The sequence below is a fragment of the Haemaphysalis longicornis genome, unplaced genomic scaffold (assembly GCF_048455015.1).
Source record: "Haemaphysalis longicornis isolate Haplotype H1 unplaced genomic scaffold, Haemaphysalis longicornis Haplotype H1 scaffold_18, whole genome shotgun sequence".
Classification (NCBI taxonomy): Eukaryota; Metazoa; Arthropoda; class Arachnida; order Ixodida; family Ixodidae; genus Haemaphysalis; species Haemaphysalis longicornis.
The window spans coordinates 6,880,081-6,907,685 of record NW_027526282.1 but is presented as its reverse complement, the minus strand read 5'-3'; the positions used below and the strand labels follow the sequence as shown (position 1 = coordinate 6,907,685).

General features: G+C 48.0%; 1 protein-coding gene across 1 annotated transcript; it reads left to right on the top strand.

Annotated features, from left to right (window-relative positions):
• On the top strand, positions 1-26,934 carry LOC144166555 (solute carrier organic anion transporter family member 4A1-like). The gene is made up of 11 exons (XM_077696054.1): positions 1-986; positions 1,914-2,038; positions 4,666-4,765; positions 5,367-5,488; positions 6,358-6,528; positions 11,230-11,319; positions 13,717-13,912; positions 20,348-20,495; positions 22,734-22,939; positions 24,306-24,370; positions 26,649-26,934. Exons 1-11 carry the CDS (start codon positions 154-156, stop codon positions 26,921-26,923), a joined length of 2,331 nt encoding a protein of 776 aa, XP_077552180.1. The 5' UTR covers positions 1-153; the 3' UTR covers positions 26,924-26,934.
• Positions 26,935-27,605: the final 671 nt, after the last annotated feature.

The following is a 27,605-nucleotide window of genomic DNA, read 5'->3' as shown; positions in this document are numbered from 1 at the left end:
CCTTTAGCACCGGCTCCCACCGACCAGTTGCGAACACAGACCCGACCCCAGGGCACCAAGACAACCCGCCCAGCTTCCGTCCCTGGTCCGGCAAGCAGCGGCGACATTGCGCCGCCCACGAAGAAGCAGCACGGGAAGAAAAAGCGTCGAAAGATGGAGAAAGACCACGAGACCACATCCTCGGGGGCGCCACGGCGAACATCATTTAACGACAAGCTGGCGATGACGCTTTCGACGGAGATGTCGTCGGCGGCCGAGACGATGCCGTCCAAGAAAGAGCGTACCGCCATTCAGCCGGCGTCCGCTTCGTCGGGCGGTGCTGCCACCTCGTCGCGGACGCAGCCAGCAGGTCAGCCAGCGCCCGCGTTAAATGCGGCATCGACGCTGGGCGCGAGACTACCGGTACCACCGAGGCCTACAGTCCTAAAGCCTACTGATACCGTATCCCCTATCGCTTCATCGCCGGTGAGTGGCGTCGACGTCGTGCACCTCGAACCCGGCGAGATCCTCGTCCCCAAGGGCGCCGACGACGCCAAGCGTGGCGAGGAGGAGGAAGAGGTGGAGACGCGGTGCGGCCTGTTCGGAGTGTACCCAGCCTTCCTGCAGGGCTACAGGACGGCCAAGTGCGCCCTGACGGTGCTCTGCCTGGTGTCCTTCACCCGCAGCTTCTCCATGAACGGCGTGATGATGGTGGTGCTGCCCTCTCTCGAGCGCCGTTACCAGCTGCGCAGCTACGAGAGCGGCATGATCCTCAGCAGCAACGACGTGGCCAGCTGCATCGCCATGCTGCCCGTTTCCTTCCTCGCCACGCAGCGCCACAAGCCTCGCTTCATCGGCGTCGGCATCGCCACCATGGGGCTCGGAAACCTGGTCATCTCGCTCGTGCACTTCCTCTCGCCGGCCTACCAGCTGAGCGGCAGTGGTGGCTCCGACCTCTGCCCGCAGGTGGAAGTCGAGAACGCCTGCTCGGCGTCTGGAACCATCAGGTACATCTAGCTTATAAGCGGCGTTGGCGCGGGATAAAGGCGCCCACCTCGCTCGGTCTGCACTCAATGATACCATATTGAATGGAAATGAAGGTAATGATAGACCGACCGACCCTAAGGTTTACCCTAAAAACTTCGCTTCGGTTCGCCAGCAAAGCTTTTTTGTTACGTAAGGTTGTATGCCTCCACCCCGAAATGGTTTCGTCTCCGTGGTCAAAAACTCCAAGGTGTCAAGGCCTAAGACGCCGAGCGCATCCGTCAGGCTAATCGGGCGTACAGCATTGAGCTCAGGATTCGTTTAAGAAAACCACAGAACATCGAAACCGCATTATGGATGATAAAGCTCTTGTGAAGGGAACCCCCCGCCCCGCATGTGTTCGTGGTAAAGATTGTTTGCGCATTATTTTTGAAGACTAGGAAGGATCTAGTGTCACTAAATAGAGCCGTTCTTGCAGAAGACACCGGCCGCATTCGACAGGCTAGGCAGGCCCCAGCATTTGCTGCCAGAGAAGCCCAGCGTAGTGTCAGTAGATAAGGTATGGGAGTACCGCCACCGAGGCATGCACGACAGCAACAGCGGCCATTTGGCGTTTATCAGTGTTGCGAGATTGCCGCATCAACGGCATCGCCGTTAACTTCGACCGGGTAGTTTGCTAACAGCACTACCGAAGATGCACCGAAACGGCATCTTTGGACCCACTTCTGCTGCCGAAATGCTGTTACACGCGTTGTCCTTGATTCACATTCAGAACGACGTCAGTGGCGCGCAGCTGCAGAGCATATTCTCACCTTGCATTATTACACATTTACTACGCCAATATTATCGTTGGAATACCATTTCAATTCGGCAATCGTACACGGCAGACAAACCAGGGCCAGAAATTCTTTCGTATATATAGGGCTCTAAGGCACCTCCTGCCCTCGCAGAAACTTCCGGTTCATGCTGATGGCCGGTCAGCTGATGGCTGGTCTGGGCGCCACACCCATCAACACGGTAACTATCGCCTACCTGGACGAGAACTTGCCCAAGAAGAAGTCCAGCCTGTACATTGGTGCGTACATGTAGGAGTCTTCTTTTCTTCAGTGTGCATGCTGATGGTTTACACGTAGGACGTCAAAACACGGTGCGTCAAAAGACAAAAACGCAAGCTTTTGGGGGATCTGGAAGATGCCCGCCCGGTCAGTTGGGATCCTCTGCTCGTATATAAATGTGCACACATTCCCATGATTATCGGTTAACTCAGAAACGATCAATATATCCTTCGATTACCAATATCCATTTATACTTTTCTAACAATTACACGTGTTAGCGTCACCAATTATGCATTTGTGTGCCAATACAGGGTTGTACAGCTTTGGTTCGCTGATGAACTAGGCAAAGAATGCTTAAAGGGACCCTGCAACACTCTTTGAGCAGTGCAAGTAAACCTGCGCGACGTTTAGATTACACTGCCAGGAATACCTGAGCCAAATATTACACGTGCACGTGAAGCGGTGAGCGCGCAAATCGATGTGAAAGACGCGGAAAAACCAACCGCTCTCTCTTCAGTTGTCCTCATTATGCAACCCCTGGCATGGCCTAAGGGACGTCACATAGGCCATGGCTGCCCGATCGGCTGTCACTGGTCAACTTTGCGGCTAGATTCTCCCATTTCCGTCGTCGTCATCGCTGTGTACGAACCTCTTCTATGCCTGAACCTGTAGGCACAATTTTGCCGTTTCTTTTGTGTTTTGAGTGCGCGCGGAGCTTGAGTGATGAGCTCAATACTTCCCTTTCAACGGGACCACTCGACTACAAACGTTTATTACTTCAAAAACGCCCTACCAGCCCAAGCGCGCACTTGCGAGCAGGCACCTATGCCTGCTTTTTTGTGGCACCAGACCGGAAATAGGCCCCTCCGCATTGCGGAGAAAAGGAGAAAACTACCCGGCATGTAATATATCGAAGGCCGCCGAAGAGAACGCCGCGAGCCGCCCCCCTCTCCGGGAGAGAGCGCGCAGCTTTCGTCGCGTTGTCCGCGGTCGAGTTGAGAGGGAACGATTATGCGCGATTTCTCATCGCGCGTAGTTTCGTTACTTGTGAACGGAGTTTCATAATTGTTGCGAGAGGAGAATTCTGGGACAATAGACTTTATCCCAAAATACATTACTAGTAGTCGATGGCAAGTGTTGCAGGGTCCCTTTAAGCATTGAAACGCTCATGTATGCAGGGCGGATGATCGATCCCTGCTGCTGATATAACATTTCGTCGCACTGGAGAATCAACAAGTTGCCTTACGTAAACGCTGTTTTTTCTCAATTTTTAAATCAAAGATCGTATTAGGTGAATTTCGCCCGGCAGGTGACGCCGACTTGTTTTCCTTACAACTTTTCCTTTCTTGTCTCGACACTCGCAAGTGCGAGGGCACGTCACGGCATTTCGCGGTGCTCCATCTGATACCAAAACATTTTCTAACCAATTAATGATTTTTTTTTTTTGCAAACGTGTAGTACGCCATGACGGAAACCAAGGGTCACCGGAGGTGTGACGTAAACCAGAAAGATGCTCATTAACAGTGTTTTGACATAAGAACAGATCTGTGTGGCTGTTCGTGCTCAGAACAGTCCGATGGCATGTACAGCCTCCGAAACTTTTAATAATATAGCGGGAGCGACGACCGATCGGCATGTCGGCGCCTTATCACGGTGTTCACCGGCAGAATAGGCGAGGGCACACGCGCGCGCAAGGAAATATCTGTTGTGGGAGCGTCATTTGCTCCGCTGTTCTTCTTAGGGCAACACACCCCCTGTTTTTCTCATCTTGCAAGGCCGTTTCGCTACCGCCAAAGGTAGCTAAGCAGCGTGGGGCCCAAAGTCATTCCGATGCAGTGGCAGGGGGTGTCTTATGGAAATGACATGCGGCATACGTTTTGACACTTTCTAATATTTCTCTTATTTTCTAGATTTATCGAAAATTTCTTCGACCAAATATCTCCATTTACGTTATTGCAACAATTACATATGGAACTTTCACGAAATCTGCATTATTGAGGAAATGCATTGCGTTACACGGTTCGCCATTGTCCGTAATTATATATTTTTTTCTTATTATTTTGTTTCAAAATTACGTTCGACCAATGATGTCCATTTACGCTATTATAGCGATTACAGGCGGAACTTTCCAGAAATCTGCATTATTGTGGAAATGACATGCGGTAGACGTAAGGACATTCTCCATATTTTTAAAATATTTTTCTTATTTCCTGGATTTTCAAAATTTTGTTCCACAAATTATCTCCCTGTAAGTTATCACACGATTACATTTGCAACTTTCGCGAAATCTGCATTGTGTGGAAATGGAGGGTGTTAGTTGGTCCTGGCTGTGGAGATACTCGGCAAAGAATGCTACGCATTAAAAAAAAAAACACCTGCATTATTGCACCGTCTAATCTCAGGTCTGTGATGAGTAGGGATGCCGTGACTTTCAAAGACATGAATAATCGCATTGGCTTACATGTTTTTCTTTGCCTGTAGTGGTTTTTAATTTGCCCCATTTCGCTCAGCAGGATTGCCTCCGTGGTGACTCTGCTAAGCGGTCATAGTTCTTGTCTAGAAGGCACTGTTTTGTTTCAAATGCTTACCTGGACTTGAAAACCCGTAGTCAAAGGCACTGCTCCTGTTCCCTTCCCACTGCGTGCAGGCATCTTCAACAGCATGGCCATCATTGGTCCTGCAGTCGGATTCATAGTGAGCGGCTACACGCTGACACACTACGTCGACATTACTACTGATATCTCTGCGTAAGTCTTCACCTCCCACTCCATATTTGGTTAGCATTGTTTCTGTAATGTCAGGAGTCAACGCGGTTTATAGACCAGACCCGGTTCTTTAGTACTCGCAATATTGGTAAGTCGTGACACTATTCGTAGACGGGAATGCGATTGATAAATCAGTGTTGCTACTGCTTTCTCTCTCCTCCGTAATTTCAATGCGTCCGTACAGGCTGCCGATCTATGTAGGCATGTATTGCGTTCCTCCTAAAGAGTGCACAATGCATAGAAAAATGTGTGCAGTAATGACGATGAGCGTTTGTTCTTAGGCGAAACACAACACCTTTGGGTTTAGTTTTGTGCAGTTGTCTCTGTTGCAAATAGGTCTATATTCGCTGTAAGGATTGCTTTACCAGAGTGATATGGACAGGGGCGGGACGGTTCAACACACAGGAGCAGGCAAGGGAGTGTAAAATCTAGTTTTGCGTTCTCGTTCTCTTTACCGGAATGCATATCTTTAGTACAAAATATTTGTCCAAAAGAGGCGAAGTTTACTCTTAACAGCGCGTGTTCCTTTGCTTCATCGTATACTGTAACGAGCGCTCCTTTCTTTTGGCCTGCGTCGTCGCAGCCTCGGCCTGACCAGCAAGAGCCCCTCTTGGATCGGCGCCTGGTGGCTGGGGTTCCTGATAGCTTCCATGATGGGCGTCACCTTGGGCGTCCTCACAAGCACATTTCCCAAGCAGCTGCCTTGTACGTGAAACAAATGCATGTGTGTACAGCTTTTACGATGAGCCGCAAGACCGAGGGTGTCCCTGTAATCTTTAATAAGAGGGGAACAGTAGCTGGGCGTCCAATAGGTCATGCACGTCACAATACGCACGCACAGACGCACACCCATGGATCGGTTACATATATACGATGTCTTTCTAACGTTTCTTATGTTTCACGAAGCACAGAAGTGGCGAATTAATGTTTAAATACCGTCACCCAGTTCGCGAGTCGATAACGCATCGGACGCCCAACCCGAAATTCATGGGTTCAGTACCACCCACGAAAAATGGTTATCTTCATTTCTAATCCCCCCCGTTCATCGTATGTTTGGTGTAGGTAAATTCTGTACGTCTATAAGGGGGCATACTCAGCGCCGCTCCCATAACTCGTGCTGAAGGGTGCCTTTTCTTTAACTTACCCCTGTCATGTAAGTGCGTGCGGGGACGCCAGCTGACCGCCGGTACACTAATATGCCCGCTACAAAGACTTCTTGTTTCATATACAAGACAGTTGTAAATAAACATTTTGTTGTTATTACATGCACACATAAGCCCGGCTCCCACCGAGTCCAGAATATATTTAAGCAGGCTTCGTCATGCTGAGAAGGTACGGGGCCCATAATAATTTTACGCAAGCTAGTGGAGTCGAGTGGCTAAGCAGAGCTGCGGGTCAGATAAACGCAAGGCATTTGCCCCCGCTGGTAATTTTTTTCTAAAGACCATGAACCGCTGAGACATCTAACGCCACCGTAAGTACCTATTTGGGGTCATTAATTGTGACGAGTGGTGCCTTGTAGTTGCCGTCCAGATGGCGTCCGATCGGGTTTTGTATCCTGGCCTCTTGCGCAGCTTACGCGGCCGTCTATGCCGAGAAGAAAGCGGACGCGTCGGGCGTCTCCATGTTGAGCATGCTTCCGACGGGGGAATTTGGCCGCCGCATCACCGACTTGCCTAAGGCCATTCGGCGGTTGCTCACCAACAAGCCCTTCATGCTCCTCAACCTCGCCATGTCCTTCAACCGTGAGTAGTGGGCTTCTTCTCGGTTCCGTCTGCAGTTCCAAAATGCAGATTGTGCAAGTAGCCGCCATCACCCGCCGTGTTCAACAATGAAACCAGACATCCCACCCTCCGCCTTGCACATCACTTGTAGAGTGGCCCACTTCTTAACGAGCACTTTTATATGGCTTACATTCCATGTACCCTTCACGTGTGCTTGCAGAAACACCGTTCATCAAAGTGAACTTTACGCCAATGCTCAAAACAAAGCGGCTCTATCTCCTGATTTATCGAAACTTTCCCCAAAACAGTATCACAGCTGGCCGCTAAGATGATACTGTACATCCAGGAACTACCGGCATCAGGGCATCGGTCGCGCGGACATCACTTGCGTTTCCAGAGTATGTAGGGAACGACTTCTACTTTGCCAACAGTGTCTTACTACCGCTGACTCTGTTATACGCTGAGTCTCATTTACTCGTCTGTTGTTGATGCACGGGTATCTAATGGTTGCAGAACGCCCGTAACGGTTGCAGAAAACGTCCGTAACTGTTATTTCACCGGTACTTCCGCAACAAAGCGTATACAACAATTTGCCGCAAAGATCACCCTATGATTACACCGAGTTTAATTTACTTTTCTGGAAACGCATTACTTAGGTTTGTACCTCTCTTCAGAATTCCGCGTAACCTCAGTGTCGTTTGCTGCGCAGCTTCGCTATTTACCCTTTGTAAGAATGGAATGGCAATTTCTTTTTTCGCTTTTTCGTGAGTAACAACTAAGGACAGTATTTTGGTATTTTTGACACCCTATATACCTAACAAAACTGTGTCAATCAAATGCCTCTGTAAAGTTGCCTAAGGAAAGGTGTCAACGTTATCTTAACAAACACTGGAACGCCATTTTGCAGATGGATTCGGAAAATAACAACCATGAGGAAAAAAGAAAAAAAATCTCGTGTCGTCTCCACAAACGTGAAACCTGGGGAGGGGCGAAACGTGCAGTGCATGTATTGAAAGATTCTCTCTCTCTCTCTCTCTCTCTCTCTCTCTCTCTCTCTCTCTCTCTCTCTCTCTCTCTCTCTCTCTCTCTCTCTCTCTCTCTCTCTCTCTCTCTCTCTCTCTCTCTCTCTCTCTCTCTCTCTCTCTTGCCACATGGCGCACGCCTATACCCTATACAGTAGAACCCCGCAGTTACGTTCCCGGGTGGTGCGTTTTCCTGGCTGTTACGTTGTTTTTGGCCGGTCCCGGTATACCTCCCATTGAATCCAATGTATTGAGAACCCCGCCATTACGTCGCAAGTGTAGGACCCGTTCCAGCGTGTTACGGCCATGGAGAGCGGCCATGTTGGCTTTTTCCGCTGATTGGCCTGGCTTGGTTATAGGCTTAGCTGCAAATGTCACCGGGGACTTGTTTTCGGTTGTTGCCTGCCTGTTTTCTTGGCTTAGACTCATTGTCATCGTCATTCTTGTCATCGTTATCGTCAATCGCCATCGCCATCGCCAACCAGTGCAACTCGTGTGCTTTTTGCGAACTTCTCGCATGTGTTTTTCTTTGCGTACCTGTCGCGCCGGCCGTGGAAACGTGCGTCTGCCAAGTGCTTCCTTTTACTAGTTTAACACAGGATGGCATCAAGAAAGCGGAAAGCGCTTTCACTTCAAGAGGAGTTGGACATTATCCGCGTCGTGAAAGAAAACCCTACGCGGAAAAGGGTAGACATAGCGAAGGAGCTAGGACTGACACCCTCCACATTGAATTCCATTGTAGCAAAGAGAAGCGAAATTGAAGAGAACGCCCGCGTCTTCGACGTAAAGTGCAAGCAAGCCCGGAGTTCAGAGTACACTCATCTTGATGAGGCCGTATTCACTTGGTTTAAGCAAGCCAGGGCAGGAGGAGTAAACTTCGACGGCACCATCCTGCGGGAAAAGACTTTGGAGATCGCCGACAAGCTCGGCATCAATGGTTTTACTGCATCTAACGGCTGGATCGACGGTTTCAAAAACAGGCACGGCATAACTTACCGTACTGTGAACGGCGAGGCTGCTGTTTGAAGAACATCCGCCACCTGCCCTACATTACAGAAATAATGCAATAAAATTCTGCGCACGCTTATTTCTTTCATTTTCCCCGTTTCTCGGCTCTTGCGTTTCCTGGTTGTTACGTTTTTTTTCCGCGGTCCCGTGAAAAACGTATCAGCGGGGTTCTACTGTATAGGGTATATAACCTATATACCTATATACCCTCTCTTGCATTGAACTGGAGTTAAGCAATTAAAAGAGGGAAAGATCTCTGGCCGTAATTTTGCCCACACAGATGAAACCATTGTGGGGGTAGAGGTATACAACTTTGCTGTTAAAGTCTCGTGTTTTTGAAGGCTTAAGCATTCCAACGCGAGGCGTTGGAAAACATGTGTCCCGTGTTTTAGTGCCGTGACTACAGGCGGCGACGACCGGAGACGCCAACCGCCCTAGCCCTTTAAGTTTCCATGAAGACAAAATACAAATTCGTCTTATTCAAAAGATTTCGTGTTTTATAGTGCCCCCATCACTTGTCCCGATGCAAACGATGTGTTAATTACTGAGAAATTAATCAATCTAAGTTAAAATTTTGATTTTCCCGCTAAATCGTGTGTTTTCGTCGTCAGCAAGGACATCACAGGAACCGACCGCTCTGCAGCCTATTCTGAAGACTTTCTTCCCGTTAGTAAACCTAGATGGCGCCACCATACCGCGGGAAGCAGTTTTTTGCCTTAGGTTTGTTTTTGACCGTATTTGAACCTGGATTGTTTGTATTCAGGGAGAAAATAATGGCTTCGTGAAACATTGCGCTCGCTCGACAAATATGGTCACGTAAGACACCGTTGCTTGCGTCAATCGGCCAGTGTCGTCTGAGACAACCCCAAAGCCCGCAGTCCTGTGCAGCTGAACCAAGCATAGTGCGCGCAGTAGCAACAACACTACTTATCGGTACTTCTATGTTTGCGTGTGCTTTCGTAACGTGGGCTTTCGTCCCGCCATTCTGACTGCTTTAAAAATAATGTGCCCTAAATTTAAGCACGAATAGCTCGTTAGGCAAGCTTATAGGCTCTGCCTAATTTGCGTTTGCTGTTGCCGGCCTCCGCCAACCGCATAACTGCCTGGTATGACATCATAGGTTCTGTTGCGGGAAACGAGCTAGTGGATCGCATGGCCATTCCCGTTTTTTCCTATTGATATAGCTTATTTGAGTGAAGTTTAAGTTAAAAGTGGTATCAGTCTGATTCTAACGAGGCAACTTTTAAATGAACCAAACTAGTGTTCTGTCTTCATGACCTGTTTAAGGTGTTTCGCCCCTAAAATCTAGTCACATATGACAGGCCGATACGGCGACTACCCGTTGCGGTCATTGCACGATGCGCTGAAATTCGATGCCCGACATGGATTGGTCAGCTCTTCCAACTGCAGTGAGATGGCCCCCAAGTTGGCGGTTTCAGCCCTACTTTGCGTAATTAGGGGTGCGAGAACTCATCGCAATCGTTTTGCAGGTAAACGGGGGAACTTCAAATTTCGACCATATTTATTTAAAGTTTTGCCTTTCAAGCCTCGCTAAACGCCTTTGTTTTCGTTTCCGAAACGTTAGCAGCCCGTGGTACAAAACAAATTGTGCTGGTAAGCAATAGGACTAACCACGTGCATTGGGATCTAGCCAGTATATCAAGGCTGCATACAAGTATTCGTTATGCAGTGCGAATGACCAGCGCATATGCATCAATACTATACTGAGCTATTAAGAAGCAGATAGAGCAACTCATAAAATGTTAAGTACAGCCAAATCTCGATTTAACGAATCACGCGGAGGCGCCGAAAATCGTTCGTATATTGTTGTGATAAAAAAAACTTGCGGTTATAAGCCAGTGCTCAAAGCAGGGAATGAAAATGACGTACGCTAGCAGTACGTGCGTCTCCAGACAGGCAAACTCTTAAATTAAAATGTTGCGCTCACTTCAAAGCTGCTTTATTTGAAGATGAGCGATTTTCTCGTGGGGCGTGCAGCGCGCACGACCGATTAGGAATGCCTCTACATATTCCACCTTGCACAACACCTCATCGGGTACGTCATTGTGCTGAGCAATGAAAGTGCGGACTTCGATCTCGCCTAAAACATCAATGTTCGACACGATCTCATCTTCTTCTGTGTTCGGTGAACCGCAGTCGTCATCGTCACTAAAGATGATGACTGCTCTCTCTTCTTCTTTGCTTTGTCTCTATCATCTTAGGATCTCGCACAAACTTCGCAGCAAAATCACCCCCAACAAATACCTGTCCGTACATGTGATTAGCTTGAAGAAAAACCGACCGGCCACCAACACTGAACCTCACTAGAGAAAAAAGAGGCAAACGCGGCATTTTATTTTATTTTATTACTTCTCATTTTTCCGTTTTTTTTCTCATTTCTGAATTTTTTTCGCTCACAAGCACGTGTCCGCGTAACCGCGTTCTCTTCAGCTGAATGAATCACCCGTTCTTTACCCACAGACCTGCGAACGTGAATTCATGACATCTTCATCAGAGCTCTTAACGTTGGATGTACTGTAAGGCGTTTAGCATGCACACATCGCACGTTAGTCAGTTATTTCAAACTTCGTCCAATAGTTCGACAAATGGTGCGGTGGATCTTCGCTTTTTTATTTACTGCAACCGCTGTGAGGCGATCTTTTCTAACTTCCTTTTTACTTTGCACACACAGAGATGTTCGCCATCGGCATCACCTCCATGATGACCAAGCTTTTCCAGTCGCAGTTCGGGATGCCCTCATCCAGGGTGGCCTACTTGACCGGTGAGCTCACAAGGGGAGGTTGCTTTCCTGAGCGCCACTTTTGCCTCTTATGGTAACTAGCACATGACACCACTATCATAGAGTAATTCACCTATAGGGAATGCCTCAATCGCGTCATTAGCTTCATTCGATGTGTGTGCGACACTGTCTTTGTCGGTGCCGAGCAAAGCGGATGGGCTGCTGGAAATTAAGTAGAAATGTGCACTTGGCGACAAGATTCGGGTTATGGTGGGCGTAATAGGTGAGTTTTCAACTATTTATTCTACGTAGGCTCATTAGCCTTTGGTACCTCGTTTAGAAATGAATGGACACTATCGTGGAAATGACTTCAAAACGTTGAGGCGTTAAACATTACAGCCAGAAATATTTGATGCCCTATTCATATTAAGAATTAAAATGGAAAGTTTATGCGAAGTCTGATAGTTATTTTTTATTTGTTACTAGTAGACACTGCGATCTCGTAACGAGATCTTGGCAGGGTGGGTTACATATTTGTAACGAGTACATAACATGACACAGAATTATACAGAAACATAGTCGATGCCAGGTAATAGAAAAATATGACACACTACAACAACAACAATCAAAGCAAGTGCGACTCGAATAAGGATAATGAGCGTTGTGAAACAACATCATTCGCCAGGTCATTCTAGTCTACAATGGTACGAGTGAAAAAAGAATATTTAAAACAGTTATTTCGCGGAACAAGTGGTGTAATCATGAGGGAGTGCAGTTTTCTGGTAGCATAGCCCGAAGAATAGGATAGAATGTGCGAAGTATCTACACGGTAGTGCCCTTTAACTAACTGCTTTAACTAACTGAAAAAGAACTTTTAAGCGACAGATGTGATTTCTCTGGGAAACTGATTGGAACCCACTCCTGCTTAGGAGTTCAGTAATGGAGGAGCGACCATATGAATTATACATAAATTAAACGGCTTTCTTTTGTATTCTTTCTAATTTTTCTATATTATTCCTAGTGAAAGGGTCCGAAATGACGACTGCGTACACCATTATTGGATGAATAATTGAATTGTACTCAAGACGTAGATCCGGTATGGCGGAATTCAACCAACGCCGCAAGAAAAAGTTCCCGAAGACATTTTGCGGTTACATCGATATGTTTCGTTCAAGAGAGGTTATTTGAAATTCAAACACCGAAATATTTGTACTCCTGTACTTCTGAAAGCAAAACATTGTTTGCTGTGTAATAAAACAAAAGTCGCTTTTCATGTGTTATTCTCATAAATACTGTTATGGCTGTCCCAAGTATAATTATGGAAGTCTCAACTCTTTATGGGGAAAAAGTGAAGTTGCAGCTTTTTGCACTATAGAGAGCTATTGGATCCGTAATAGCGGCACCGCATGCTTGTATGACCTGTGCGTGAAACGGCGGGAATATGTATTGCATCCATAACTAATAATTGAGGGGGAACTGTCAAAGAATGTATGCGCTTATTGAGAGCCCCGGCGTCAACGTTTGTTGCTGTCTGCTATACTTGCCTGGCCATTCCCACATAGAAACTCACCAAGTCAACTGCAAGCACCACTCAATCCTCTTGAGCACTCAGTCTCGCAGTTTCATTTATCATTTTTCTTGTCAACAGCCCCTTCGTGAAGTTGCGTCCTCCTTAAACGCGTCCTCAGGTCTCCAGTGTCCGAGTCATGCAGTATTCAGCATCGTGCTGGTGCTTACTCTTTAGAAAGGCGTGCTTGTTTCTTGCACCGCAAGGACATGTCATTTTAGTTGACCGAGGCTAACAAAGGCAAAAGTGTTTTTTGTCTTAATGTCCTTCTGGTGAAGTCATAATAAACTTCAACCAACTAGCCAGAGCTTCAACCGTAGTTCATTAAAGCGGATTTGAAGTTTCAAAGGAAAGCTGTGGAATGAGACGAAGCTGACCCAGTGACTTGGAAGCGGATTCGAGAATGTGCTTTATACTGGTGATGGCTCATGGGCTTTTGTCATCGTAAACAAGCACTAATGCGCTTAAATTATACGAAGTTTACTGGCGTCGTAAGTTACATTGAAACTGATCGAATTAAGACAGCACGCTCGAATCTGGACGCATAAAGAAACTGTAGGTACCATCTCAACAAACGCTTCAGGTATTCTAAGTAGCCGATGAGTGGCTGAATAATATTCCCTAGTAGATCGACATGAGCAAACTGTACGGGTCTGCGATAAAATTGTGAGGTGATTCGCCGCCTTTTCGGCAGAAATTGCTGCTACACGAACATATTCTCCCGGAAATAATCTTAAATCTAGATAGGTTTGAAGCATTTGCAGCATCTGGAAGAGAAATATGATCTAGCTTTTCATTTAGTACAGGACTACGAGTTGTAAGGGTGATGATGGTGTTGAGAATTATGGTTATAAAATCTTTTGCTGCCACAGGTCCTATCATATTGGTGGGCGGGGGCTTTGGCGCCATCATGGGCGGCGCTTTGGTGAGTCGCTGGAACCTGGACTACTTGGGCATCATGCGGCTCTGCATGTACAACTCCTGCTTCTCGCTCTTCGGCGTGCTCACCTTCCTCTTCTACTGCCAGGAAAACACCTACGCCACGCCCGAGGGATTTGTCGGCGCGCCGTGAGTGCAGGACGCTTCTATGCACGTTCAGTGGCACGGCGGCATCTTTATTATGCGCTGGTTTCACTCACTGGCCTGCCGGAGCATGAGACCGAAGGCATACAAGCGCTCTTTGTGGGGCAAGACCTAGGGGGTACCACTTTGTCCGCTTAAAGCACGGAACTTCACCCGCAAGTTATTGTCCAATTGCCCTGCCCAGTGTTGTGAGGTTACCATCTCACCGCTGGTACCCGTTGTTGCATACGGGAAGGCGTCCCCGAGTCGAGCTGCGTCGCCTCCGTCATGCGTGTGGTAGCGTGATGGTGAGCGGCCAGTGAAAGTTGCTGCCTTGGTGGCGACGACAAGAGGCCGAAGGCAAACTTGACTTGTTTACTCTACGCCGACAGATGAATCGAAGCGAGACAAGAACAACGCCCTTCCGGACGAGGTTACAGTACAGGATTCGACAGAACGACATCATTGATTTACTGCTACAAAATGACAGCACTTCGGCTTTTGAGAATCGTGTTTATACCCAAGGCGCTAACGATCAAACAAGCGCTCCCCCTGCTTTCTGCACACGGCGCGAGCAGTGCAGACACACAAAACACTCTTTCCAGAGTTCGTGAGGGGTCGGTAGCAGTAGGGCTTGCTGAGTTCGGGAGAGGGGGAAAGAGGGGTTCTCCGCTGCGGCTTCCACGTCCTTCAGACTATGGGTCCCGGCCTGGAGTATTCTACACGGACGCGTCTGGCCCTCACCACTGGGGGTGGTACACGGCAGCCGTAATCCATCAAAACGTGCCTGTTCAAGGGCTCACTTTTCGAGCACCGGACATTTCTCATGCGGAGGAAGACGCCATAGCACTCGCCGCAGCGGACCCCGCATCTCGGATCATTATTACCGATTCGCGGAGTGCGTGCGAAAATCTTACCAAAGGTCGCATCACCATTCGCGCTGCTCGAATCATCAAGGGCTGTTATTTATATGGACCGCCCAAATACACGTTCCGTCATCTGGACTCCAGCTCACGCAGGACTAGGTGGTAACGAGGCTGCCGATTCCTCAGCCCGCGCGCTTGATTCCCGGGACCCTCCTCGCCCTCCATCTCTTGACGATCCAGAACCTAACCCGGTCAGCTCATTTCGCGACATCACAGCGATGTACAAATCGAACAGGCTCCGATTTCCGCCTCTGGCGCCGGGCCTGATTAAGGCGGACGAGCGCTGGCTCTTATGGCTATACACAAACACGGTATTGTGCCCGGAGATACTTAGGCACCTCAATCCGGCCTTCTCCGGGGAATGCCCACACTGTGATCATCCGTTTGCGGATACTTTCCACATGGTGTGGGCCTGCCCATCCAACCCGGTGGTCCCACCAATCACGTCCCCTTCCCCCCCTACCCGTGAGAGCTGGGAGGCTGCCCTGCTCGGCTGCTCGACCTTGGAGGGCCAAAGAGCCCTCGTGGCCAGCGCGCGCCCCGCCGCGGAAGCCACAGGGGTCCCGGACTAGGGACTCCTCCTAGAGTTTGTACAGGGTCGGCCCTTAAGGCCGCCCCTATCTCTCACTTGTACATAGTCTTAATAAATGTTTTTCACCACCACCACCACCATCCACACGTCGCGTTTGCCGTCGCTGAAGTTTGAATCAGGCTGACTGCGAGGCGCCAGCGGTCCGACCGTTCTCAGGCGCGTTGTGGCATGCTGGAATCTGTTGGCTGTCGCTGCAAGCTTGAATGTCCGACAGAGAGGAGCCCACGCGGAAGGCGCACGTAGTGCAGGCTCTGCCACAAAGCACAAAAGCACTGCACGAAATATGCAGCACAACAGCGCGCTGAATCGTAACACAGCTGCGTGTGCAAGCTGCTCGAGATGACACACAGATTTATGTATTTTTTAGAATACAATGGTCTTCTCGACGGCTGCCAGCCAGGTTTCATGGCGGGGCTATACGGGAACGATAAAATCGTGCCCCTTGAATCGTATATTAAGGATGCCTTTATATATTAACAGTACTGCATGACCGTATTTTTTGATATCCAAAAGGCCTATGATACGGCATAGCGCGACAGCATTCTTAGAGACATTAAATCCGTTTATCGGGCAACACTTTGAACACTCTTGCTCGTTACATGTCAAAAGAACATTTCGGGTGAGCGTAGGTTCTGCACTTTCTTGGGTTGATGTGCAAGACAACGGTATGCCTCATGCGGGAGCCTTGAGCTGCACATTATTTATTATAAAAATTAACATTCTTATTCTATATATGTTAACGACGTGCCAATTTATTTTAAATGATGTAATCTGCCCATCTGCCAACCCGAAGTCCATCTTGGGGGTAATAAAATAGCTCGCTGGGCACATCACAATGGTTTTAAACTTAATCCTGCAAAAAATACTTGAGTTGTATTCTTAAAGAGGCGCGGGATCCAGGCTTACACTGACGTTAAAGGAGCCATGAAGAGAAAACACAAGTTTGGTTCATTCAAAAGATTGCCTCGTTAGAATCATACTGACACCACTTTTAACGTAAACTTCGCTCAAATAAGCTACATAATTAGGAAAAAAGGGAATGACGATGCGACCCACCAGCTCATTTCCCGCAACAGAACCTATGATGTCATTCGAGCGAGCTCTGCGATTGGCGAATGCCGGCACAAGCAGACGCAAATTAGGTAGAGCTTACAAACTAGCCGAACGAGCGATTTGCGCTTAAATTTAGCGCACACTCTTTACAAAGCAATAAGAATGATGGGACAAACAGTGGAAGTTACGAAAGCACATGTAAACATAGAAGTACTTATGCGTACTGCTGTTCGTACTGCGCACAGCATGCTTGGTTTAGCTGCACGGCACTACGGGTTTTGGGGTTGTCTCAGACGACACTGGCCGATTGACGCAAGCAACGGTGTCTTACGTGACCACATTTGTCGAGCGAGCACTGCTTCAGGGAACGAATATTTTCTCCCAGAACAAAAACAAGCCAGGTTTAAATACGGGCAAAAACAAACCAAACGCTTGACACGGTATGGTGGCGCGCCATCTAGGTTCGGGTAACGTAAAGAAACGTGGGAAAAACCCAAAACCGCGGTACAGGGTGGAGACAACCTTTGAACGGTCCCGTGCCGCCGCAATTGGGCCAACGGGCTCAACGCGTTGTTCTTTTCGTTTCCCACGAGACCTAGCAACGCGAAACAGACAATATGATTCAAACTCCTTCAGTAAACCGCGTTGCGGCGATAATTTTAGCGCGGTTTTGACACAATGACTTGCTTCGGCGGTGAGCGAGCGACACAAAATGGCGGCACCAGTGTATACGTGTCTCTACCCTGTACGGTGGAGAATGAAGGTATTCTAGGCTGCAGAGCGGTCGGTTCCTGTGATGTCATTGCAGACACCGAAAACAAACGATTTAGCGGGAAAATCAAAATTTTAACCTAAATTGGTTAATTTCTCAGTGAATAAAACATCGTTTGTATCCGGACAAGCGCTGGGGGCACTATAAAACACGAAATCTTTCGAATAAAACCAATTTGCATTTTCTCTTCACGGCTCCTTTAAACACAACGGTGACTCCATTCATGCATAGAACGAACCCAAGCTTTTGGGTCTAGTGTTAGACGGAAAAATCATATTTGTTCCTCACATTCAACTCAATATAGATTCCTAAAAACAATCAACAGTCTTAAAATCCTCTCGCACCACTCCTATATATGGTGCCGGTAAACAACTGCTGTTACGAGGCCCTGCCAAGGCGGTCTAAGCCTTGGCAGGGCCTCGCTTGTACTATGGGAGTATTGTGTATGGGTCAGCAAGAAAAACAGCGCTAAAAATGCCAGACCCTGTGCTGCGCTCGGAGCTTTACTTTGCGTGTGGCGCTTTCCGCACTAGCCACGTCCAGAGTCTATACAAAGTGCGACAGCTGGTGCCTAGTGCACCAGCGGATCTAGACTTGCTCTGTTCATTTAAAATTATATCTCTCACTAACCATACTTTTAAATCCATCACTATTACGTTGTGGCGCTTTCCGCACTAGCCCTGTCCAGAGTCTACACAGAGTGCGACAAATTGTGCCTAGGGCATCAGCGGATCTGGACTTGCTCTGTTAGTTTAAAATTATATCTTTCACCAACCATACTTTTAATAAAAACCCATCATTATTAAACACATCACAATTACGTCTTTTTAAAGACGTCATTTATTTCTTTGCCTTCCTCTCTCAGAGTGAGAGAAGGAGCTTTTGAACTCGAGGTCCTTTTTTCAGACACCCACAGGACACCCGTCATTGATTTTCTTCCGCCATGACAGCGCGCCTAGTGTCTTGCGGCCTGTCTGTTATGCAAATAAAGAAAACTAGGGTACCAAGAAGGGCAATCCTACAGCACTTCTTTTTTTCTGCAGTACAAGTACGGGTGGGCAGAATTCTACACCGATGCGTCAAAAACTACTTTCATTGTGTCTTGAGCTTGGCATGAACCAAACTTTATTGCCTGTAAAACAATGAACTTTCATAACATTATTTTCGTGGCAGGAGATTATGGCATCGTATTTGTTTTAAATCACATTGTCCAACACACCTTTCACATTACACTGTTTACACTTATACCCTAAGCGTTGTGCGTGCACTGTCATCAAGAAAGCCTTCTGAAAACTATATAATCACTCTTGTCCGCATTTGTCCGCATTTTGTTTGCATATGCCTCAGATAACGAAATAACTATGTTCTGGGTGGCAGGCCACTCCGGGATCGCCGGGAAAGCGGTCGCGGACGTAATGTGGCAGCTGGCGTTGCACTCAAAAACACAGTGGACCATAACAGTTCCCTACAGTGACCTCAAGCCCCACATCAGATCACAGCTTCGTAAAACATAGCAAGCAGAGTGGAGTACACTGACGAACAACAAACTACACGTAATAAAACCACTCTTGTGACAATACAAAACTGACTCCCGCAACAGACAGAGATACGTAGCCTTAAAGGGACAGACAACCGATTTTTGTCGAGTATATATTCTATATCCCGTATGAAAGGGCATCACTTAAAGCACCTTGACGAGAAACGGTTTTGCTGATAACGCCCTAGAACTTTTCAAATCAAAATTTTTAGATCTTCGCGCCGTATGTGTCCCTCCCAAAAATGATGTTGGCAACCATGACATAGAGTAGCTCGGCAACATACTTTTGCCTGTATGCGAGATGAAAAACGATATTTAAAAACTTGTCGCCAGCAAAAAAAGTTTGAATCGCAGGCTTTCCTGTTCCTTTATGTGTTTTTTCAGTGCAACGCTCTATTGTGCACGAATGCGCCATCTGTTGGGATAGACGATAGGTAGAATCTGGTTTCACGTTGCGGAGGTGGGAAGTTCGATTCTTCCCCGGGCGCACCGTTTTTTTTTTTTTTTTTTTAAGCTGCCGTTGGCGTATTTGGAACTGAAATCAAATATTTTGGCAGTACAAATCTGCCTCAGGCAGAATCGTCAAAGCTCCTTCACTAGGCCTGTTTACTGAACGCTGCCGTTGATTCTGGGCATGGTGGCTCAGTTAGCCACACTGAGAGCAACCCAGCGGCGGCGGGCGGCGTGTCTTTAGAATTTTCAAAATAATGTTTAGAAATCCATGTACAAGTGAACCTTGTACAAATACTTGTGTTGAAAGGTTTTCAATATGTAAATAAACGTTTCAGCAGTTACAGTAGCTGCTAGGTTTGCAGGTCACGTGACAGGGACACATATTGTAGTGCCCAGTTTCGACACTACGAACCGCCACCCTTCCGATTTCAGGAAGTTCTCTGCCAAATTAAAATTATTTCCGCCGATTTGTTTAGAAATTGCTTGTGGTTACCGGGCTATATAAAACGCTGGCTTTCATATGAGCTATGAGAACATATACGCGACAAAAATCGGTTGTCTGTCCCTTTAACCAGGTTACGGATAGGCCCCGCTCATGCAAGGCACTCGCACCTGCTCACTGGGTCACCGATACCCGTGTGTAGCTGGTGTGGGGGCGGCCTGTCCGTAGCTCACAGTCTAATATGGCCCAACGCACTTGACTCAACGCGACGCAAACACTTCTCAGAGCTTTACAGGCAACATATTCCTCTAAACCAATCATACTTCTTTGACCAGAAATAAAGTTTTTTCTCTCTCTCTCTCTTTATCAGACGATCCCATTGTTTTCATTACGCGTGTTTTTATCAGAGATTTCACTTTTAACCGGTCATTTCATACCACTCGTAATCACAAGCTTGTCATGTGCACCAGCCTTTCTCATTGTCTTCAAATTCATTTCATATTATTTTCTGTGGACAGATTTTAATATTTACTTTCACAACACTGCCGTGAAGTAACTTCTTTTTTTTGCGCATTTTCCCGTAGTCGGCCTTGAGGCAGAAATCAATAACCATAGTCATGCCAATTCTCGTTAACTTAGGTCTTCCCGTTTGCTTTCGTTATGCAGGAGGACTACGCCCTTCGACTTCAACTGCAACCTACAGTGCAACTGTACTCAGAGTGGCCTGAACCCCATTTGCGGCGCAGACAACGTGGTGTACCTTTCGCCCTGCATGGCGGGATGCCGAAGAGAGATACAGATCAATGGTATCAAGGTACAGCGATACCGCTCCATCTGCACAGCGAGAACACCTGGCGCGCTGTGCGCATCTCAATGTGGGATACTCTGCGTGATTTTATCTAGCATTAATTTCACCACCGGGATGGGAACAATGTATACTCCGTAGAGCAAAACTAAGTGATGGAGGGACGGACAAAATGAAGTTCCAAAGGATGAGTCATACGATAACAACTTTTAGAGTTCCAGTACAACCGGTTGGTGGATGTAAACTTTTTTCTCGCCTTGTCACTCTGAGGAAGCGCAATCAGCAGAACAGCAAACCGGTCTGTACAAGGTAAAGAAGAGTGCCTCCCCATCACCCGATAAACCATAAGACATCGCTCGCAAATGCGTGCTTTGGGAACACACGTGGTCCATAGAAGCAGAGCGCATCCGGCTCCGTTTTAACTGCAGCAAAAAAATTAGACATGGCCCCCCATGCGGCCCCCGTATCAGCGGTTATCCGACGAAGGGACGAGAAAGGCATCTGAGAGGGAGGTGCTAAAGAGTTCTCGGTTTTTTTTTTTGTTTTTTTTTTTTTTTTGAAGTCACAAGTGATGGTCGTGTTTTAAAAGGGCGGTCTTAATCGAGCGTAACGCACACTGGTAATAGTTTACAAGAAAAAAAATTGGTCTGTCTGTCAGATATTTTGTCTCCTCCGTCCGCAGAAAGGAGGCTCGCCCCGACCTGTATTCTCCATAGCGATAGTTTACAGAAGTGAGCGTGGCGACGCCCATGAACCGAAATGAGCTGTAGTTCGTTTCATTAGCTTGGCTCACCACTGGCAAGGTGACGGCAGACATCGGTGAATAAGTAAGCAGACTCTCTGGAACCTACAGCCGGGAGCACTGCTTGTGGCGATACATAATATAGCTCTGACAACCCATCCGCTCATGCTCTTTTCGTAAGCAGAAAGCACACAGTGCGGATTGGGGACACTTACTCACTGCGCAGCTCCCACTCAGCAAAAGTGCACAGGATTAATGACGCTGCGCATGGGGGCCATAGTTCACAACACCGCATCCTAGTTCGTAGGCAGCGTTAACAAGTTAGCCTGAACGCTTCACTTTACGTAGATGTTGGGTCGCCAGCTGACCCTCAAGTACTCGCTGTCTGGTAGCCGCTGCCTAGTCCTCCCTTGCTCCGTAGAAAGTCGCACGGACCTAACAAAAATGAGTAAGAACTGGGGAAGAGGTTGCACTATCCAAGACCATCCCTGTGTTCAATGTGTTGGGATAACTGCTCCGTTGCTTCCGACAGGTGTAAAGACTCGCCGCTGGGGTTACTGTAAAGTTCACGTACTTAAAATAATCTGCACAGCGCACATAATTGTTGTTTCTCTTGGCCTTTTGGTTGAAGAAGCAATCCTGTGTTGTTTGAATGTTAAACATTAATAGCGCACTTACGAAATTTTATTCCCTGCAGCCACAACCAACTACCAACTCTTCCACCTGTGTAGGTGCGTGTTTGATTGATGGCATTCTAATGCAGGGGTTCACAAAAAAAAGCTCCGAAGATGTCTAAGCAATTTTCACCGCGGCTGAATGTCTAATTCAAGGCCGGGGAGCGCCCCGGGCCGAGAAGACTATCCCTGGGTCACTAGTGGATGAATTTCCGTTGCGCGAGAGCAGTAGAAGCACTCGGAGGGCGAAGCTCACGGTCCCAAGCGCGGCCGCGGAACAGCAGCCGCTGCCGCTGCCGCTGCTGTAAGCACCCCCTCCGCATTGCGACGTGGCTGTGCGAAAGCTAAGCCCTTGTCTAGCAGCCCGTGCACCTTTTAATTGCGTTATCACTTTACTGTGCCATACTTTCCGTGGTTCTGTGGCCGTATGTCGATTCATATTCCAAAGTAAACTTTTTATTTGCTGCTTTGTAAACTTTAATGGCTTGTTTGTGGTCTTGCCTGTAGCGTACAGGCCATCACGAAGCAGTTCATTAGCTTTCTATCCGGCTTAAGTGTTTGCTTGCTTGTTCAGTCGATTTCTCGCACTCGGTGACTGCCTCAACGCAATGTCATCTGCCCCATTTTCTATCCCGTTTTGAAAATGAAACACCAATGCGTTCTGTTCTTTTCCTCGTAACACGGCGGCATGATATTTTCAACGCTGCCGTGCCAGCTGGCCTCACCTTGAGCCCTGTTCTGGTCCAAGCACAAAACAGAAACTTGGGCTCATGGTCGCCATAGCGCACGTAACGGGGTTCTTTTGTTTCTCCTTCCTCTGTGGCGGCGCAGATGTACAGCGAGTGCCTGTGCCTGAACGACACCATGGTCCGCGTTCCTGGCGTGAGCGACGAGGAAGTCCTGCTGGCGGGCGTGCAGGCCACGCGGTCGCGCTGCCCCGTAGACTGCGCCCTCCTCCACCCGTACCTGCTCGGCGTGTTCCTGTCGCTCAGCTCCACCTTCCTCAACGCAGCGCCCTCCACCGCCGCCTCGATCAGGTGGGCTGGCTGGAGGGCCATCTCTTCTCGCCGTTTCAAGTGTAGCTACAGCCGGATTATACAGTGCACCCTGGAAAATTGACGGTCTCGTCAGCTTCAGGAAGATCATAATTGTGGAGTCAAGAATGAACGTCATAGGTTAAACTAGCGTCACTAAATAAGCTGCGCTTAAGAGTACCGCCTCTTCGTGCTCCCGGTATGGTGTCTGGCAGACACCATACTCCCGGAGCGTCTGGGGACCATTTTGTTTCTGGCTTGCAGTGTTGCCATCTCCCCCAACAAAACCGCCGCCGGTTATTACGGGCAGAGTACCGCCGCTGTAGCGTACGCGCAGCAGAGAACTGGCTGCGCCCATATGTAAACGAATATCACATGGTGGCGACCGACCAATGAAAATCGTGGCGGCTCATAACAATGAGAGAAAAGAGTGCCGATACTCTAAAAGCCTTTATTTAGTGACGCTAGGTTAAACGTAACCTAATCCCATCCTTCATTACCAATTTTCTCTTAATGGAAATTAATTAATAAACTTTATTGTTATCATAGTTCATTAGGTGCGACTTGGTGAGTGCCTCAGCGTGCATAATACGCCTGTTTTACGCGGGTGAGGTCAATGTAGTGGTTCGAATATGGCGATTGTCACGGCACGTCCTAAGGAAGTCGAATTATCTCAGCCACTTGAGCGGATTGCAATTTTAAGTCAACCTCAAGACATTTATTTGTAGCCAAGAAACCAGAAATGTTCTCTGGGATATTTCTGTTAATATAAAATGCAAACTCCATCCAAAGCCATTCCCGTGTAAACCATAGCCGATCACTTTTTCGCACCTGTAGGGGAGCAAAAAATAGTCCAAATAAATGAGCAGTCAGAAAAACACGCGAGTCGTTACTCCCATGGCACAACAGGTGGTTCCGCGGCAAAGTCCAAAATATCCATCTAGTCTGAATTTTCTGAGCCCGAAAAAACGGTCGGCTACTGTACAACACTCGGGCCCTTTTCTCATATTACTGAGCGTAATAACTGTTGTGTCCAACGAGTAAAGAAGTTGTGTACTATCTTTATAGCCATGTTTTCAATCGGGCATGTTGTGACACGAACCTGAGTCTTGGTTTTAGTCTTTTTGAAACCAACAAAAATGTGCACCAGAATGGCGCTACTAAATTAAGAAGGCCGACATGATCGCTACCCAACACGGCGGCTTTATTCCCTGGTGCTTTAAGGCTGCAGCAAAAATTACGGAAATATTCTCGCAGATGAGCAAGCGAGGATCACAAAGATTTAGAATGCGATGTTGCTGCCGCTGCAGCAGCAGCAAATTGTAATGCAAGTCGCAGACATCTGACAAGACCGACGTCTTGCTTTCAGGTGCGTCAGGGCCGCTGAACGGTCTCTCGCTCTGGGCCTTAAAACCATCATCATCCGTCTTCTCGGTGAGTTTTTGAATTCTCATGCTTACACCCCTTGTTTACCTCAGTAAAACTGCTGTTTTCTCTAAAGTAGCTTGTGCGTCTGAAGACGTGTTTGTTTACATGTTATCTTCGCAAAGTGTTTCTTTTTTGTCCATTTTCGGGTTTTTGCAGTCCCTGTATTGGTACGCCAATACCGATTGTTATACTTTCCCTAAAACTGCCGCCGCTGTCAAAAGGAACTCCATTTATCTGCCTATAAGTAAACTTCTTAGGCTGACTGAGTTGATTGATTGATTGATTGAATAAACTTTATTCAAAACAGCAAGCGCGATGTTAGGGCGCCCGCCCGGTGAGAGGCGTCCTCAGTCCAGGATGCCTTGGAGGTGACCTGCTCGCGTTGCCCTCTCTACCAGCATGCGCTGGGTAGAGGGGTCGAAAAAGAAAACTGCCAAGGAGTGCGTAGAAACATTATTCTGAAAAGTCGACGCACGGGAAGAAAAATAACAAGGACGTTAACGACCGTATCGGCACGGGACTTGCCATCATCAGAGTAAGGGTGCAGATTTTGGTCCCATTACGATCACCGCAGCACCAATTGCCCTCGCACGTGCTCCCGGAGAAAACGAAGCACCGCCTAGAACGTTTACGCGCCTGAGCTGGGTTTGCCTGTATCTGCTCTGCGCGATGGCACACAAATTAACCACCACGACCTCGTACCGACGTGACGTATATCTCCTTCACAAGTGGTGGCCGAGCAACAACCCCTTCAAACCTGAAGCTACATGACAGGATGCTGCCTGAGATGTCTCATAAACCGCCGACCGTCGAATGTGCAAGGGCACTTATCATTTTCTCCGGTTTGAGGCACGTTGAGTATGTCAATGACAATGAGTTCGAGGGTGGACTTTCTTCGTACGAATGCATGAGTACGAACCAATGAGGCGACGGCACCAAATTACTTGACGTCATATCCTACCTAACTGGCGCGGCAACCTCTTATACCGTAATCACCAATCAGACATTTGAACCTGGTCTGCGTTTCGCACCAGCTATGTGTAAGTCTTCGGTTGCCTTGCAGCACGCAATCTTCGCGCCGAGGAGCGATAGAGTGTACGAAATTAACAAGCCGGTGTGACATTTATGAGTTACATAGATGTGATTGATTTGTGCACGCGCGTCGATCCTTGTGTGATGGAACCCTGCATAATCAAGCACATATTTAAAGGAATGGATGATGAGGTCTTCTCGCCGTCATGTTTGTTATTGCCCCGGCTATGACGTCTTGGTGCGAGCTCCTGTTCGACCACCTGGTATCTGCAAGCAATTCCTGCGTCGTTTTCTCTGCCGTTTGTTTGTTCTTAAGAAGACTCGCCAAACACCCACTGACCACACTGGTTGTCGCTGTCACGGCAGAGAGATTGGGAACTTTTCGGGTTCAAACCCTATACCAGTCGGTACTCGTCGTACACTGCGGCCAGGAGGGGGACATAAGTTCGAGAACTGATAACGTGTGCTCCGCAATTCGTCCACGCTGACTGAACATACTCGCAATTATTCTATAGATTTGTGGATCCTAACGCAGTGCTAAGGCAGGGAAGGGTTTCTTCAGGCATCATATATTTATAGGTGTTGTTTGTGTGTATATAGTATATTTTATTATTGGCGAGTTTTATCAAATGACAGCGTAAGCCTATACTTTTTGTCCACCTTCCTAATGCTACTTTACATCTCGACAAATTTATAAAGCGGAGCTTACCTCACCGCTCTACCTTCGCCATATAGGGTTGTAATGATTAAAAACGTAATGTTTAAAACTCCAAATACATAAGCCTGAAACCTGAAATGCTGCCAGCATGTTTCTTGGTTTAAAAGAGCTCCTTCTGTGCAACATATCTTAGTCAAAGACTTCTTGTTACGGTAGATAAAGACCCGCACGTTATTTCTTTTACAGATTAGTACCCGCGAAGCTGCAAACTGTGCTTGGCATTAGGTATGCGGTACTACCAAGTTTTCAGTTAATAACAACATCTGTTTCATGAGGCTCCAGTTGGGCTGACCTTTTTTTCTCGAAAAAATAAATTGTACAAGACATGTCGCACAATGGGGATACATACCAGGAGGCCGGGTGACTTCTGTGGTTGCCACATTTAGCCCCCCTTTTAGGTGAATAAAAGTGTTTTCCGCATACACACTGGCAGTATATGAGGCACTCTCCCGCATCAGCTGTTCTTAAAATACAGCAACCTCCTGCCAATGCGTCGGAGTCATACTGATTCGGACTTTTGCACTGTCCCGGCAGGTTCGATCCCCGCGCCGGTGATCTTCGGTGGCATCGTGGACCAGTCGTGCCTCACGTGGAAGCGCTCCTGTGGTTCGATGGGCAACTGCGTAGCCTACGCTAACGAGGGCATGGCCAGGGGCCTGTTCTACGGCCTGCTGTCCATTCTAATAACAAGCATGGTGCTCTTCTACCTGTCCATGCTCGCCTACCGACGCAACGCCCGCATCCGGGCCGAGAGGAAGGCTGCCCGCACGGGCCAGAAGCTCTCGAGACCGCCTGGCTCGAAACGCTAGGGACAGCTTGGTCGCTGCCGCGCCAGTGGGAAAACCCGTTGATGGTCGGCATATTAAACCATTATTTTCACTACAAACTTCTGTGTCGATAAATGATGCTGAGATTGCCTCATTTATGCGTTGACGACGTGAAATTTGCTGGAATAAGTGCGGAGCATCTGTACAGCGTCGCCACTTTCTCTGTTGACCGTGCAAGGAGGGCCTTGCAGACGTAGAAACGTTGGCTCACTGGGGGTAACTGATATTGCACTACTTCTACATAGCAGCTGTGTGTTTCACGGTGTTCACATTCACGAGCACATGCACGATTGGAGTTTGAGCCTCTTGTCAGTCTCCTATCACTGATGCCGTAGCTGTTGCTACGCGCGGCCCATACGCATCGAAGTTGCAGCGGAAAAACTCAGGGTCGCGGAGACGACACAGACTGTTCGCCGGCTATACAGCTCTGCTATATGCACAGCTGAGAGTATTCTTTCCTCCATGGTCGACTGTGCAGGAATATGGGGGGTCTAGGAGGGCAAAGGGTCCGCAGCACGTTCTGGCGGCTCCTGCCGCTGGGCGATGGGCGAAGTTTGTCGACGAATTTCGGTCGATGTGGGCCGAGCTTCGCTTGAGCCCGCGCAGTACTGCCCGCAGAAGACGCTTTTGGCAGTGTCCATCCCTTTGCGACACGGCGTGTACA

Coding starts and splice junctions, on each gene's coding strand:
- LOC144166555 (XM_077696054.1), top strand. CDS start 154: ATGGAGAAAGACCACGAGACCACATCCTCGGGGGCGCCACGGCGAACA. Junction 4,766..5,366: donor ATTACTACTGATATCTCTGC/GTAAGTCTTCAC, acceptor GCGTCGTCGCAG/CCTCGGCCTGACCAGCAAGA. Junction 20,496..22,733: donor TACAGATCAATGGTATCAAG/GTACAGCGATAC, acceptor GTGGCGGCGCAG/ATGTACAGCGAGTGCCTGTG.